The sequence below is a fragment of the Vigna umbellata genome, chromosome 10 (genome assembly GCF_029865625.1).
Source record: "Vigna umbellata cultivar VRB3 chromosome 10, Vumbellata_1.0, whole genome shotgun sequence".
In the NCBI taxonomy this organism is placed as follows: domain Eukaryota; kingdom Viridiplantae; phylum Streptophyta; class Magnoliopsida; order Fabales; family Fabaceae; genus Vigna; species Vigna umbellata.
The window spans coordinates 18,090,974-18,106,330 of NC_142174.1; the positions used below are offsets into that span (position 1 = coordinate 18,090,974).

The window sequence follows — 15,357 nt, forward strand, 5'->3', positions numbered from 1 at the left end:
GAGGGTCAAATAAAAAACCAGAAACAAAATCTTATACAAACAAACACCAATTCATAATTTGTGAGCCACGCACGAGTTGAATATAAGAATTCATCATAAATATATAGACCATAAGAGTTAACGTAGTTTCATACAAACTATTTTATTAACATATTCTAAAATAAATAAAGTTTAAAAAAAAAATCCGAGACCAAAAGCTGAACCTGTATATAATGTCAGTTTGGAAGTAGACATAAGACTTTCAATGTAGAATACTCAATGTAGAGCGAAATTAGTTGAAATTTTCAATCCGGGATGTTTGAGATGTCTTAATAATAATAATAAACAATTTTACATGAACTAATGGGCAAACTAACTGCTTGCTTCCAATTCCTGTTTGTATAGACCTCCAAAACTAGGTCTCCAACGTGTGAAATTGTGAAAGATTTTAAAGTTTTTATAATTCTTAATTTTGTATGACTCCGTTACAGTAAAAAAGTAACCATTGAAGAATACATTAATGTACATTTAGCTGAATCCTCTAAGCACTAGGGACAATACAGATGGAATTCCACTGTAACTTTGGGTTAGCTAATCTATGAAGAGTGACAACATATGTACATTACAAATCTTCCTCCGTTCTGTAAATCTAAATACATTTCGCTTCAGACCGACCTATCTTTTCCGACTGACAAGCGAAGGCACTAGTTAATGTATCTAAAATATCTTTGAAAGCATTCGTCGTTCTTGCAATTTCTGTATATAACTTTGTACACTTCAATCAAGAGCCTTGGGAATCGACTTGAAAAGTAGTCATTGAATCCTTCCGGAACAGGTCCTATCAGTTCCTAATAAGAAAGAAGAAATAAATTAGAAGCCACACATACAGATGAGCAAATAATTCATGGGTCATCAGCATTGGTTAGTATGTATTACAACACATTACACTCACATTCCCTCAAGTTAATGAAATTACACTGAAGAGCCTCTCATTTTTAATCTCACACTGACCTCCCTCAATTTATAAAGAAATCAGTGAGTTATAAAAGAACCATAAAATTGGGAAAAATATGACATTATGCTGGAAAAGAGTAGAAATACTAAATCCTTCCTGAAAATGGCAATAGTATACTTCTGCTTCTCCTTCATCTTTTCTGAGTTGTATTGGAATGTTTTCTAACCAGAAAGTGTACATTATATACGGAGGTCCAAGAGTGGTTAAAAAAGAAGGAATATCAAGTATAATTTGCTTTATATATTGAGTATAATTTCTTAGTGAGCATAATTTCATTAAACCTTAAAGAGTGTAAGTATAATTTGTCTTTTACCGAGTATAAGAATAAGGAATAAACCTCATATATGTTAAAGATCTGAAGGATTGTACCATATGTTAATGGAGATTCAATTGATTGATTTTAATGAAATTCATTGCGAAAATTTAAAACTTAAACTCAAGCACAATCAAACAAAAATGCAATTGCTATTCACTAATTCAATCAACAAAGAGCAGGATTTCTAAGAATAACCAACATTGCTGCAGTTCCCAACCATCACACACGATAACAACATCAGTAACCACAAACTCACAATACTGTCATGGCTACCAATGATCAGAATTATCACTGTGATGATGTGCAGTAAGGGTTGAAGTACTAGGTTTAAGATTCAATGCACGATATACTTCATAATGTAAATAATTGCTTTACTGTTACATTCTCTCTAATAAATATGCTTTACTGCTATATTTTATCAAATGAATATGCTGTTTAAGTGACAATTGCCATTATGATAAAACATCAGCATTCAGATATGGTTTTAGCTGAAAATAAATTTTGTACGACATGGTTTGGATATTGGGAGGAGTTACAAGGGTTTATTAGAACAAAAAATTGTGGATATTATTAAAAGAAAAAAATATTATTAAAGCGAACAGTTACTAAAATACAGTCACAAGATATTCAGAATCAACGTGACAAAACTGGTATCAGGAATGTATTTTAAAAATGAAGCTCACCACAACATCTGGAGCTGATTTTGATACAAGAGCTACATTTTTTTTTTTCACTTTAGGTAATTTCTACATTTGTTAAAAACAGCATTGTACTATTTAATAAAATTCTGGATACTGAGAGTCATAAGTGAACAAATAGTTTCATCGACTTCGCTGGAGTAAAAAATTATTACGAGAAAATGTAGTTCAAGAAAAAAACCTGGATTTCTTGAGGCAGTTCCCTGTAATGATTTAGCTTATTTCTCATGACCCTCAACAAGTCCCGCACGCTGTCAAATTTATATCTCCGGTATCGACCAATGTTAGTGATGAAATCAGGATCTAACTTCTCATCCCATTTTGCACCTAAAGCCAGTGAAGCAATGCTTTCTAATGACTTCAAAAGATCAGATGCGGATTCTCTATCTTCAAGTTCCACCCTATCACTTACATCACGCAAAAATGAAAGTCTCATCTCAGAGCTCCAAAAGAGAGGATGTTGCAATACTTCAATCGCCATTGGCCTGACAACAAATGAAATAATTTCGTCAATGAATTGTATGCTTATAACAAGACAAAAACAAACACAAAAATGCACAAGTTCAGTCTCTCTAATCATTGAAAGTTATCAGACAATCCCACTAAATCTTATCATAATTTAGGCAATCAAATCTCATGTAAATTTAGCAATTGTATGCAACATAACCATCCCCTGTGATAACCTTCCAGGATAATATTTTTGCTGCAGCCATGTATCAGCATGCATGTGAATGGCAACCACCTTTCCTCACAATTTGCACTTATATAGATATACAGTAAATAAGAGAACAAAGAAACATAACTGTTCATCCAGATTACACATCAGAATAGTATAGATCCTAAATAGATTATATTTTCACTGAAGAGATTTAATTTTCTTAAACAAGAGATACTTTCCAACAAGCTTCTTGCTTTGAACTTCATCAATGGCCACAACATCAAAATGAGTATCCACACATTAAGAAATATCTGGCAATTTCCAAACTGCTATTGGAATTAAAAAGCCAGTTGAAGTTGCCAGGCTAATGCCATTAAATTCAGATTTTTTTGTAACATACATTAGAGATCAACGTAATTAAGTACCCCTGACAATTATTGCATTAGGTCCGTCGCAAACTGAAAGACAGTTTTTTGCATCATAGTTGAGATGAATAACTACATTATAAATCACATCCTTTTCATCCAACCCATTTTCACCAATCTTAGGCTCAACTTAAAGGCAGTCTGACAAATATCAGCATATATACACAGATTTCTACAGATTTATCAAAATAGAATAAAGCTCCTGTTTTATTATTTATATTGACATTTCATACATGGACATGTAGCAAAATCAAAAGCTGAATTTGCCAGAGAGGTGATAGTGTATTAGAATTTATGCTACACAACAATCAAGTCATTCAGAAAGAGATGCCAATTATTATTAATAAATATGAAAGGTATAAACTCTATTTTCCTAAAACTGATTTTGGATGAGAATGATATACCTAAGATCAGGATTAGGGTTTAACAAACAAGAAATAAGATCCTCAGCTTCAGGAATAAACTCCACTAAGAAAAGATCTTTTTGACTTTTAACAATATTGACATCACGCTCAAGCCGCTCTCCAAACGGATGCCTTCCTGCAGTCATGCAGAAAAAGAGAACACAACCTAAACTAAATAAATCCACAGCTCGTGTTTGACGCCCTTGAACAAGTTGCTCTGGTGCTTGCCAGCCTGAACTGCCACAGCCTACATGCAATTAACACATTAAACCTTATTGTAAGATTAAGAATAACAACAAATAATTGACTAAGACTTGTAAATTAATGCAGCATAAGACTATGTATGTTTGGATTAACATATTTTGAGTTCAGCAAAAAATATGAACAAAACTAAAGAAATTCCTGAAAAGTTTGTGTAAAAATAAAGCAAAACTAACATGTGAAAGACACTTGTACATCACTAAAATCATACAATGACATCCATCTCATTAGACAACATTAGTCGTTCATATAGTCAATGCTTAAAAAACACAAATAAATTCTTCTACTCACCTGTAACACTTTCACCTAGAGAAGACATATCTGCGAGAAGACGTTTGCTAATTCCCATGTCAGAAAGCTTTGCAACCAATAATCTTTCTTTTAATATCAAAACATTTTGAGGTTTCAAATCCCGATGGATTATCCCTAGTTCATGCAAATGAACAAGCCCAGAAACTATATCCCTGTGTTTCAATAACGTGAAAGTCAAGATGATGTCGACCGAAAATAAACAAGACTTATCAAAATGAATGTCATGGTTGAGTAATTACTAAGTCATAACAACTATCAGCCTCCATTGACTTGAATCAACTGCGAGACATCCTAAATGAAAATTAAACAGGACCCTCCCTGCATATTCTTATCTCTTTTTGTCATGTCTACCATTTCCACCAATCTTTGCTATCTTATCTTTTTTATTCATATGTAGTACTCATGTTTTCTTATCCTATTGGATTCTCTTATGACAAATTAATTCCCAAGTTATTCTAGTCAATTATTTCATACTCTCTTTATGAAAGCTACCATCTTTAGATCCCCATTGACAATAGATCCTTCCATTTTCTCCCTAGTTGTAGAAATGCTCCTCCACTTGACCTTAACAAGATAGATCTCTTTAGCTGAGAACTAAACTACCATGTCAAACTTTAGCTTGTGTAGTCTATTGAAAAAATGTTATCGTAGTTCCATTTCTAATAGCAAAACATTAAGTGCATGCCAATTGCAGAAGTTGCTAACCTAGTTGGCTACTATGACACTCATCCATGCACAAAGATATCTTTTTACCTTTGTTAGAAGTGGGTTTTAAACCTAACTCAACCCCACAAAACCGGCTTGTAGGGTGAGGTTTGCACCTCACTTATATATTATAATTTAACTTTATCTCTAGTCGATATGAGACTTCCAACACACCCCCTTCACGCCGAGGTATAGACATCTCGTGCGTGATAGTAGAAATTGGGTGGTCCGATAACGACCCGATAGCGGGTGGAATAGAAGAATAGAATGTCCACTTAGAACACGCTAGGATAGGCTCTAACCTGGCTCTGATACCATGTTAGAAGTGGGTTTTAAGCCTAACTCAACCCCACAAAACCGGCTTGTAGGGTGAGGTTTGCACCTCACTTATATATTATAATTTGGCCTTATCTCTAGTCGATGTAGGACTTCCAACATCCATGCACAAAGATATCTCTTTACCTTCAATTTCAGGTAGAATTCTAGCAACTCTCACTCACCATTTTTACACATAAGCCAAGAGAAATATAATATTTCCCTAACCTAGGAAAATGTATTCATTGTCACCTTGTGTACATCACATCCATAACAATCAACAAGTGTTTTTAATATTTTCACTCACCTCATCAGTTTCAGTAACAGAGGTGATGGAAAACCGTTTGTTTTCCAAAGATAGTGCATATCATTCTCCTTTGTCTTCATTTGAGAAGTTCTAACTGCTGGATTTTCTGATATATCAGAGTGCGAATGAATCAAATCGTCCAAGTTGCAAGTACAGCGTTCCAGAGCAAGGTAAACAAAATCATGATCGCATTCCACCCCATACCATCGGACAATGTTTGGATGCCTGTCAGATGCAATGAGATTTTGGATTTCTTTATGGGCCACATCATGATGACTTTGAACAAGACGTTTGACAGCAACTGTCCGACCTTCGTATGTCCCCTCAAGGACAACAGTACCATTGCTTCCCTTGGCAATTTCTTTATTAGATACAAATAGTTTACCAATCCTGCGTCCATCAAGTTGCACCTGTGTACTGGAGTTTGTTTCGTTAAGTTTGAATGTGCCCTCCTCCTGGGCCAACAACGATTGCTTATTCTGTGTGACAGAAATAATGTTGTTCTTTATTGACTTGCGAGCTTTCTTCTTCTTAGGAGGTGGACTTTTTGAATTTGTCTCCCTGTTCTGGTCTTTATTGGTAAAGACAAGAGAATGATATATAATAAAAGAACCAAGAAAGATGGTAAATAATACAAGAGGTATTGTTTTTGACCATTTAATCACCCTGCCTGGATCAACTTCTTCTGTAGTGGTCTCCATAAGAGAGCGAGGGAGCATAGGAACATTATCATTGCCCTCATAGAAGCCAATTTTGTGTTGCAAAGAAGACAAAGGATTTGGCATAGGCAAAGATAGCATCGGCATTCCCTCCCGACCTAGAACAAATTTATCAGTAGCTGGTTGTGATGGAAGCATGAGCTCTGAACTATGAAACGGAAGCATATCAACCTCTTCATAAACCTCAGATAATCTCTCAGGGTCAGCAGGTTCTATCAAAAATTTCTTGCGTTGGCGGTATACTTCATTCAGTTTCATGTCCCAACATGCATAGGGCATGGCAAAATCTAAGCCACCGTCCAAAACATACCCATCCTCTGCATCTAATGAAATCCTTCCAGAAGGATTTTCAGTATGTGAACAAACCAATGCAGCCTTAAATTCAGCCACTTTCATAGTCCACAAAACTATTCCAGAACCAGGAACAACGGATTGCAAAGTATAATCCGTCCTAGTTATCTCAAGCAAGTACTCAGGCGGATTCAACTGTACAGGATCAACAAGAACATTATCCTTCGTACTTGCAACATGCAGCCGGTCATCATAACTCGACACCGCATTAGAAGCATGATCATGTTCAGAGTAGGTTCGGTATAGCCCTCCAGTTTTAGCATTAACTACATACATAGTGGTTCTCTTGTGACCAAATACAGATGCTCCATCCTTTGTCTTGATAGGGGTAGAAGCAACATACTCTTCAATCGATTTCGATAGTCTCTGCACGCATGAAGAAGGTCCTAAATAGAATTTCTAATTGAATCCAGATGATAATCCAAGTAGACACACAAACTAGACTCGTGAATTTGCAATTACAAGAAATAAATTATAAATCATCACAAACCTAATGCTTCTCAGTTATATGAGAGGAAATTAGAGTAACAGGGAGTGCAGAAAAAAGCAATGAAGTATTTGACATGTTAAAGGGCAATACCTTTTTACCCAAGTGAGCGTCGTGGACGATTAATTCCCAATCATCTCCACATTCAACGAAGGCGGTGAAGTTGTGGTTAGGGTTATTGATGGGAGCATGATAGGAATAGTAGATTGGAGATCCAGTTGAAAAAGACCAAAAAACCCTTCCAGAATCACTATCCAACAAATACACGGTACCATCCAGGGCGGCGACGAGTGCGGTGGCCGGTTTAACTGAGGGCGGAGAAGAAGGCAGCAAGAGTTGGGATTGTGAGGTGGAAAGGCTGAAGAAGAGAAAAATGAGAAGAAATAGGGAAAACGGAGAGCTTAGAACGGAAGCAATCATCTGCGATGTCGGGAAACAAGATCAACGACATCAAAATACTGTCGTCTTTCGTCAAACGCAGGAATTGTAAAACCCAGGCACAAGAATTCAAAATTATTCGTTGAAAACAATATTCAGCTGAGTCAATCTCCTCTCGTGTTTAGATTACCATCCCCAGCGCAAAGTTAAGGAAATGAAGAAAATCAGGATGAAAAATGAAACATTAAATGCAACAACGACGAAAATGTATGTAATATCTACGATTTAACGCAGTTTATATTGTGTATTTTTAACGAGTTGATATTAAATTTTATTGTAAGATTAATATTTAAAAAATTTATATTTTTATTTAAATATTTGGTACGATCTGATTAGTATTTTACCTGTTATTTTATTCTGTCATTTTATGAAAAATATGTATTATTTTTATGGTTAATATAAAGTATCATTACTGTGTAATATTATTTAAAATAATTATAAAATTTTATAATTTTTTAATACTTAAAACATAAAATAAGTAATATGATAAGTAACACTCACCTCTTTAATTCACAAAAAATAGATGAGTCTCAATTGAAAAACATTTTAAGTACTGTATGAAGAGAAAATAATCGAAAATATATAAATAGATTAAAATTTAAAATTTAATTAAATCAATATTTAATTAACGAGAAAAAATAATTAAGTAATACACCAAGTTATAATAATGCTTTGATTTCATTTTAATAAAATTAAATATGAATTAAAACTTTAAAATTATTAATTAGAAAGTAATTAATTTTAAAACTGAAAATAATATTTAAGTTTGTTTTATTAAAGACTCTTAATAAAATTATATATTTAAAAATATTAATATAATTTTATATTTTATATACATTTAATTTATTTCTTTAAAAATAAAATAAAATTAAAATCACTAGTATACGTAAGACCTGTAGAAAATAAAAATATTTGCTATTTTATTTTTATATTTGGTGATCTTAAATATTTAATTATGATGTGTATTGGTACGTAGAAAATATTAAGAAAATGAATAAAAAATAATTAATATTAGTTTTTATTTTAATTTTCGAAAAAACGTGAAATAAGGCTTAAGTAATATTGTTTATTATCAACAAAAGGAAAATGATGTAACGGTGAGTGCACGTAGAAAAGTGTCAGAGGTGATTGATTTAATTCCTACTCAAGACATTTCTTGTGAGTTTAAATCCTACGAATAGAGGTTTCATGGTATTTTACCTTTCTGTATCGAGGTGCAAAAATTATAAATAAGCGTATGATTGTCTGTAAGTTTTCTTCCCTCCTCCTTTTTTTATTTTGAGTGAGTTGTTTTCTGTTTAGTTGATTTTCTACAGGAATGATGATGAGAATGTATCGTTTTCGTTCTTGTAATGATTTGGAGTACGCATTTTGTCTTGGGGTTTGATTTATGGGTTTCTGTTTAATTATAGGATGATCCGTGAAGAGTGGTTGCATCGTTTTGAGTTATGATTTAGGAATTCTCTTTCAGAGTTTTTTGTTCTTGTATTTCGATCTTGAAATTGGGATATTTGATTTGGAATTCTAGGGTTCTCTGTTATTCGCAATTTGGGACCTTTGATGATGATGGTGTAAGATGGACCAATGGGCATTGATGGGTTGCGGTCAGGGGCTCGCGGTGGCTACTAGTGTTGGGTCGTGGTTGGTTCAGTTTGAACCTATTTAGGCTGCAGGTTCTGAGTTTGAAATTTTTGGTCCTTGGGTTTGGTTGTGCCTACACGACTCGTGGGGAGGTCTTGATTTAGCAAAAAATTGATGAAGACATAATAAATAAAAATAACAATGATAATGATAAAAGTAAAAATGAAATTTAAGTCCATAAATAAGTATAAACTAATATCAGAAATGGAAGTGGAAATAGAATTGAAAATAAAATTAAAATGATGGAAATAATATTGGAAATAGAAATTTATTTGGTTTTAAAAGGAAAGTAATAAGATTTTAAATTAACTTGGAATCAAATTAATTAAAAGTAAAATTAGAAATAGAAATTAATTTGGTTCAAAAAGGAGAGTAATGAGATTTTAATGATTAATTAAAATAATAAATGATTTATTATTTTTTGTTTGATATTGAATGATATTTATTTATTTGTTTTGTAATCTACTGTTGGAGTGGAACTCACGAGGGGTTCATGTTGGGTACATTGGGTTTTGAATAAGACTTTAGATAATGAATAATGTTACACAAAGAATGCGAATAGTTGTTTTATTTAGGTATATGATGAACTTTGACTGATGACTGAAATGGGTAAGTGTTGGAGTTACACCTGAGTGTGTGGTTGATAAGCATAAGAGTGAGGGATAGGTCGACTTACTATACCTAGTAAAGTCTATGACTATCGATCATCTTATGCGAGATAACGACTTCCTTTGGCCTTGTGTGCGAAAAGGGGGTGCTCAGGTACCAAGCCTTCTTTATATGGGGGTGATGGTGTTTGTCTTGTCCTTGTGTGGCAGGAAACATGTTCCTTAGCCAAGATGGTGGGACTACTCGAGCAAACTTGTAGGAGAGGTTATACGGGGCTTGTAGGGGAGGCTACAGGTTTGTGAGGTAGGATACATGAGTGTGACTGATTCTTTTCACTATGAAGTTATGGTATGGTGAAGGCTCATAGTGTTATTCATGATGAGGTTAGTTCTATTGGAGGTACATGTGAAGATGAGTCGTAGTGACGATGTGTTTTGAAACGATATTGATAAGGATGTTGATGGTGTAGTCTTGTTATAATTAATGAGGATGTTGATGATGATCATGGTGTAGAATTGATTATGTTAGTATGATAGTGTTGTAGATGACTGATTTGTTATTAAGTTGTACTTACTTCCTATGTACAAATTTTATTGTTATTTGTTATGCTATGATAGCTTACCCATATTTGTTTGTGTTTGTGGTTGTGTGTGTGTCTTGCGATGATGGTATAACTTTTGGTTATACGGGAGCAAGAGATGTTACAGATGCTCTAGATGCATGATAGAAAGACACGAGAATGGGAAAAGAATTGTATTGTTTAAAGTTTTTGTGCTATAAATTTTAGAAATAATGTAATTGAATTTACTTTATTTTGTTGTTTATTTTATTAATTTCGGTATTATATAATTGGATTTCTGGAATGGTATTATTATTTTAAAATATTTAAAATTTCACTCATAATCGAGACATCCCAAAAATCAAGGTGTTACTTTTGGTGTTAGAGCCATGTTTTCAAAATCTTTTGGGACCTTGGGGAGTGAGCTCGTCTAGTTTTTGCTGTGTATCTCTATGGTTGTGTTAGATATGATTATATTGTGGTTTTGTTCTATATGAGTTGATTTGTTTTTGGTGATGTATAAGGAGCTAAATTGACTATGTTTTCTTTGTTCTTGTCTCGTTAATGAAATGATGTATCAAAATGATTATTTTTGGGTGATATAAGAACTTTGTATGTTGCAAAAAATTTAGTTGGGTTTGATGTTGGCTGGAAAATTAGGAACTTTTATGATCTTGTGGTGGTTTAATTATATTGTGGTGTTATGTTTGATTGTTTATTACTTGTTATCTGAAATTGTTTCGTTTCTACATAGTATGAATTGAATTTTTATTGACGAACTCTTTGAATTTGTTTTATGTCCATGATGAATGGTTGTTGCTATTGTTACCGTTATCGTTATCGCTACCGTTACAATTATCGTTACCACTACCGTTACAGTTACTGTTATCGATACCGTTACCATTACCTTTACCGTTACGGTTACCGTTATTGTTACTTTTAACGTTACTCATACAACTACAATTATTGTTATAGTAATTTTTACGGTTACCGTTATCGTTACCTTTATCGATATCGTTATCAATATCGCTACCCTTTATGCTACAATTATCGTTATCGTTACCGTTATTGTTATCATTACTGTAACCATTACAGCTACTCTGTGTGAGTGAGTGTGTGTAATAAATATGTGTATGTGTGTAATAAAGGTGTGTGTGTGTGTGTTTGTGTGGGTATGTGTTTGTGTGATTGTTTGGGTGTAATATATGTGTGTGTAACTTATATATGTGTGTGTATGTTTGTGCATGTGTGTGTTTGTAGATTTATTTTTGTGTGTGTGTGCGCGTTTGTGTATGTGTGTGTTTGTGTGAGTGGGTGGGTGGTGTCATAACAATCGGTATCGATATTGCGCAGTGGAAATAATAAAACTCAGAGTACGATACAGATTGTTAAAAGCAAAGAACTTGTTCAGTCAATTTTAAAAATGGTTCCTTTAATTTTCTCTTAAACGTTTTATCAAACAGTTGATGTGCTAAGAGTTTAAAGAGTGTAGAGTTCAAGAAAATCAACACAGAAATTTTATCCTGGTTCGAATCAACAGATTCTTGATAATGCTAATTCTTACCATTATCTAAGCATCATTTTAGTAGCAAAATCAACTCTTCTTCAGCTTATTACTTGCTTAAATCCTCTCTTTTATTTAGTTTTAGTATTTATCTATATTTTGGGCTACATTACGTAAATAATACTCTAATCCCTTGTTTTCTTTGATCTATTTTGATGTTAGGAAGATCCTCCATTACATTGAAGAGTCTCAGTGATCCAGGAAGTCATTCATTTAACAGTCATTCTCGCTTAAGCGAGAATAATTTAGCTTAAGCGAGAATGACTATCTTCTCCAAGAAGAATTCTCGCTTAAGCGAAAATAATTTAGCTTAAGCGAGAATTCGGGCAGTATATATACTCACGAGGCAGAAAGAAAACGGGTCTTTGGTTCTATGGAGGCGCGATTTCACGTCTGGAGCTCATGGAGGGCGCGAGGAGCTTGTGGGAACATCTCCTCCTCTTCCTTTGGGTCTCCTTCTTCTTCCATCTTCCATGTTTGTAAGCTTTAGGGTTCTCCATGGAAATGGAGAACCAGATTCATCTTGTTAGGGTTAGATGTAGCCTATGAACTCTTGTGTAATGAATGATTTTTTCGTATTTATAAATGCCTTTTCTATCTATTACTAGTATTCTTGTTTCCGATCTTAAAGCTTGCATGTAATGGGAACGTTCATGACTTGATTTTGGGGTTTCATTGAGCCAGGGATGGGATATGAAATCTTGAACTGAAACAAGAGTCCTTGTGGGTCATTGAGCCAGGGATGGGATATGATTCACATGTTGTCTTAGATCCTAGTTCTTAATGCGGGTTTGCTTGTTAGATTGTCCAAGGGATTGGAGTTTGATAAGGAAAACCTAGGCTCTTTCACCTAAGGGATTAGGGCTAGAGTGTTTTAGTGGATTGACTTTAGTAAATTGATAGAGAGGAGATGAAATTGGTTATACACAAGAGTGCATTGGTGAAAACTAACCTTAACAATGTCATTTCATACCATTTCTAGTCTTTTCCATTTCCAAGTGCCTTCAATACCAAAGTCCAACCTTGTAATTACTTGTGAATTTATCTTTTTGCACATATTCTTAAATGATGAGTTGTTCTTGAGTCTAGATGAGTTGTTAATCACGCAATTTTATAGTATTACGAGTCTCTTGGGAAAACGATACCTGGTCTTACCATGGTTTATTACTTGAACGATTTGGTGCACTTGCCAAAGAGATTAACAATTCTACATCCAGTTGTTAATCACTATGAATAGTGATTAACCTTTTTCACTAAAATAATGTTTGTACAGATTACAAGATATGAAGTAAAGATTAAGAAATGAGAACACCTTTCGTTCGACAAACGAACGAAAGAACCTTCCTTCGACAAACGAACCGGAAGAGACAACTCAGCCAACTTGAAGAGAACCGCTCCGACCTTTGACACACAAAGCGCGAGCTTCTGTTAGCAAAATGATGAAGATGAAGTTTTGATGATGTCCAAATCAAGTCAAGATATATCAATATTCAAGAAGATCCTTTGAAGACTTGTTTTGCTATTAAAAGCTTTTGTAATAATTGTAGTTTAATGTTTAGGACTTAGATTTGTAGTAGGTTTTGATTCTTGTACTTTCATACTTTGTATTTGTTGTTCAGAATCAAATACACACAGTTTTAATCGATTAAATCAAGTATTAATCGATTAAAATGGTGCAAGTGCTGAAAACCCAATCAGATCAGGAATAATCGATTAAAGCAAATTTTAATCGACTAGCTGATCGATTAATCCTGAGAATAATCGACTAAAGCTGACCGTTGGAGTTTTCCTGCTTTTGAAAACTAGTCGTTGCACTCATTTTAATCGATTAACAGTAATATTAATCGATTAAAAACGTTAAATGGCCAGTTACGAAGAACGAAAGAGTATTTGCGTGAGTCTATAATAAGCTCTCATTTTCCATTAATAACAACTCTTCCCTTGTGCTCTAGATCTTTGAAATCATTGAGACTTGTGTGCTCTTGTTCAGCTTGTGAAACTCGTGTTTGTGGAGCTGGTGAAGTGCTGCTACGGTGACAGAAGAAATAGTCGGTTCATCCTTGGTGTGTCTGAGGTGGTGTTCGGAAGAGGAAGTTCATCCTTCGTGAAGTATTCGGAGGAGGTGTTCATCCTTTGTGAAGACTCAAAGGAGATGCAGGTTCATCTCTTGTGGTATCAAGAGAGGTGGTTTGTAAACTTTTACAAATTGTTTCTTTGTGATTGTAATTTGTAATTGTTTTGTGAGTAGTAAATTGTTTATCTTGTTTTGAGATAAGCGACTAGACGTAGGATTGGTAAGACCCGAACCAGGATAAAATCATCTATGCAAAATCCTCTCAACCTTACTCTCTTTATTTGTCTTTATTATTTGCTTGGTAAGTTTAATTGAGTAGAAATTAAAAGGCACACGTTCATTAAGAACCCTCTTGGTTTGTTATCCCACGTTAACAATTTCACTACAGCCGCTCTAACAGCTTCTCTTTTTCACAAGACTTGGCAAGAGTACACTATCACTTTGAGAACTTCCTCAGACAAATTGTATTCTTAAAATGGCATAGATTCTCTTTTCACTCATAGAGAGCTTCCCTTAGGCACACAGCTCTAATACTCTAAAAATGAAAAGTTAAATTCTAAGAGTTATGAAGACCTCTTTTTATAAGCCTAGGTTTGTGCAGGGTCAAAAACTGCAAAGATATCTCCCAACTGCAGTGATAATCGATTACCATAAATGAGAATCGATTATTTGTGTCCGTTATGGGGTTTTCAAAAAAGTGATAATTGATTATCCTGGGGAATAATCGATTATTTGCACGACTTGGGCAATACTGACTCGGATTGGAATAATCGATTATCCTGAGCAATAATCGATTATTTGCACAAGCAATTATTTTCCAAACAGGCTCATGATAATCGATTATCACACCCAATAATCGATTATCTGCGCAAAGACTCTATAAACAGGAAAACTTCTAAGTGTTCTTACATCAACAAAGTAATTCCTATACAATTAAATCTACAAAATGCTTTTAAAATAAGTAAAACAAAAGTCTTCAAGTTCTTCATCTTGTAGCATCATCAAAACCATAATATCTTCAAAACATAAATGTTCCTCATTGGTAACAATCTCCCCCTTTTTGATGATGATAAAAAATCTCTTGATTAAAAGGATTTCTAATTTCCTGCATAGATTTTAGACTTACAAACAAATAAACATGTTAGTAATAACTGTACTAATTGGAATTTTTCTCCCCCGTTTTGATCATAAGCAAAAAGTAAAAATAAATACTCCCCCTCAAATGTTGTTCCCCCCAACAAAAGAATAGATGCAATTCAAATATTATAAAATTGTTGAGTACCAGATGTCATTCAAATATTATAATGAAAAAAGAGTAATTGATGTAGAACAGAGATAAATAACAAGATATCAAACAAACTCATATATCTCCCTCTTAAATAGGTACGAGTTATCACAAGAATTATGACATAAGATGTTAATCAAAAATAGATTTCCCACTTTTTCTATCATAATGAGACAAACATCTAATCTTTATGCCACCCCTAAAAGTAATATTCTCCTTAAAACCAAGAACAGAT

At 33.9% G+C, this 15,357-nt stretch overlaps 1 protein-coding gene across 1 annotated transcript; it reads right to left on the reverse strand.

Moving 5' to 3' along the window:
- Positions 1-464: 464 nt before the first annotated feature.
- LOC124829039 (serine/threonine-protein kinase/endoribonuclease IRE1a-like) lies at positions 465-7,579 on the reverse strand. The gene is made up of 6 exons (XM_047302473.2): positions 7,046-7,579; positions 5,396-6,831; positions 4,048-4,220; positions 3,496-3,742; positions 2,190-2,493; positions 465-827 (listed from the first exon to the last, which is right to left on the reverse strand). Exons 1-6 carry the CDS (start codon positions 7,370-7,372, stop codon positions 684-686), a joined length of 2,631 nt encoding a protein of 876 aa, XP_047158429.1. The 5' UTR covers positions 7,373-7,579; the 3' UTR covers positions 465-683.
- Between the last annotated feature and the right edge of the window lie 7,778 nt (positions 7,580-15,357).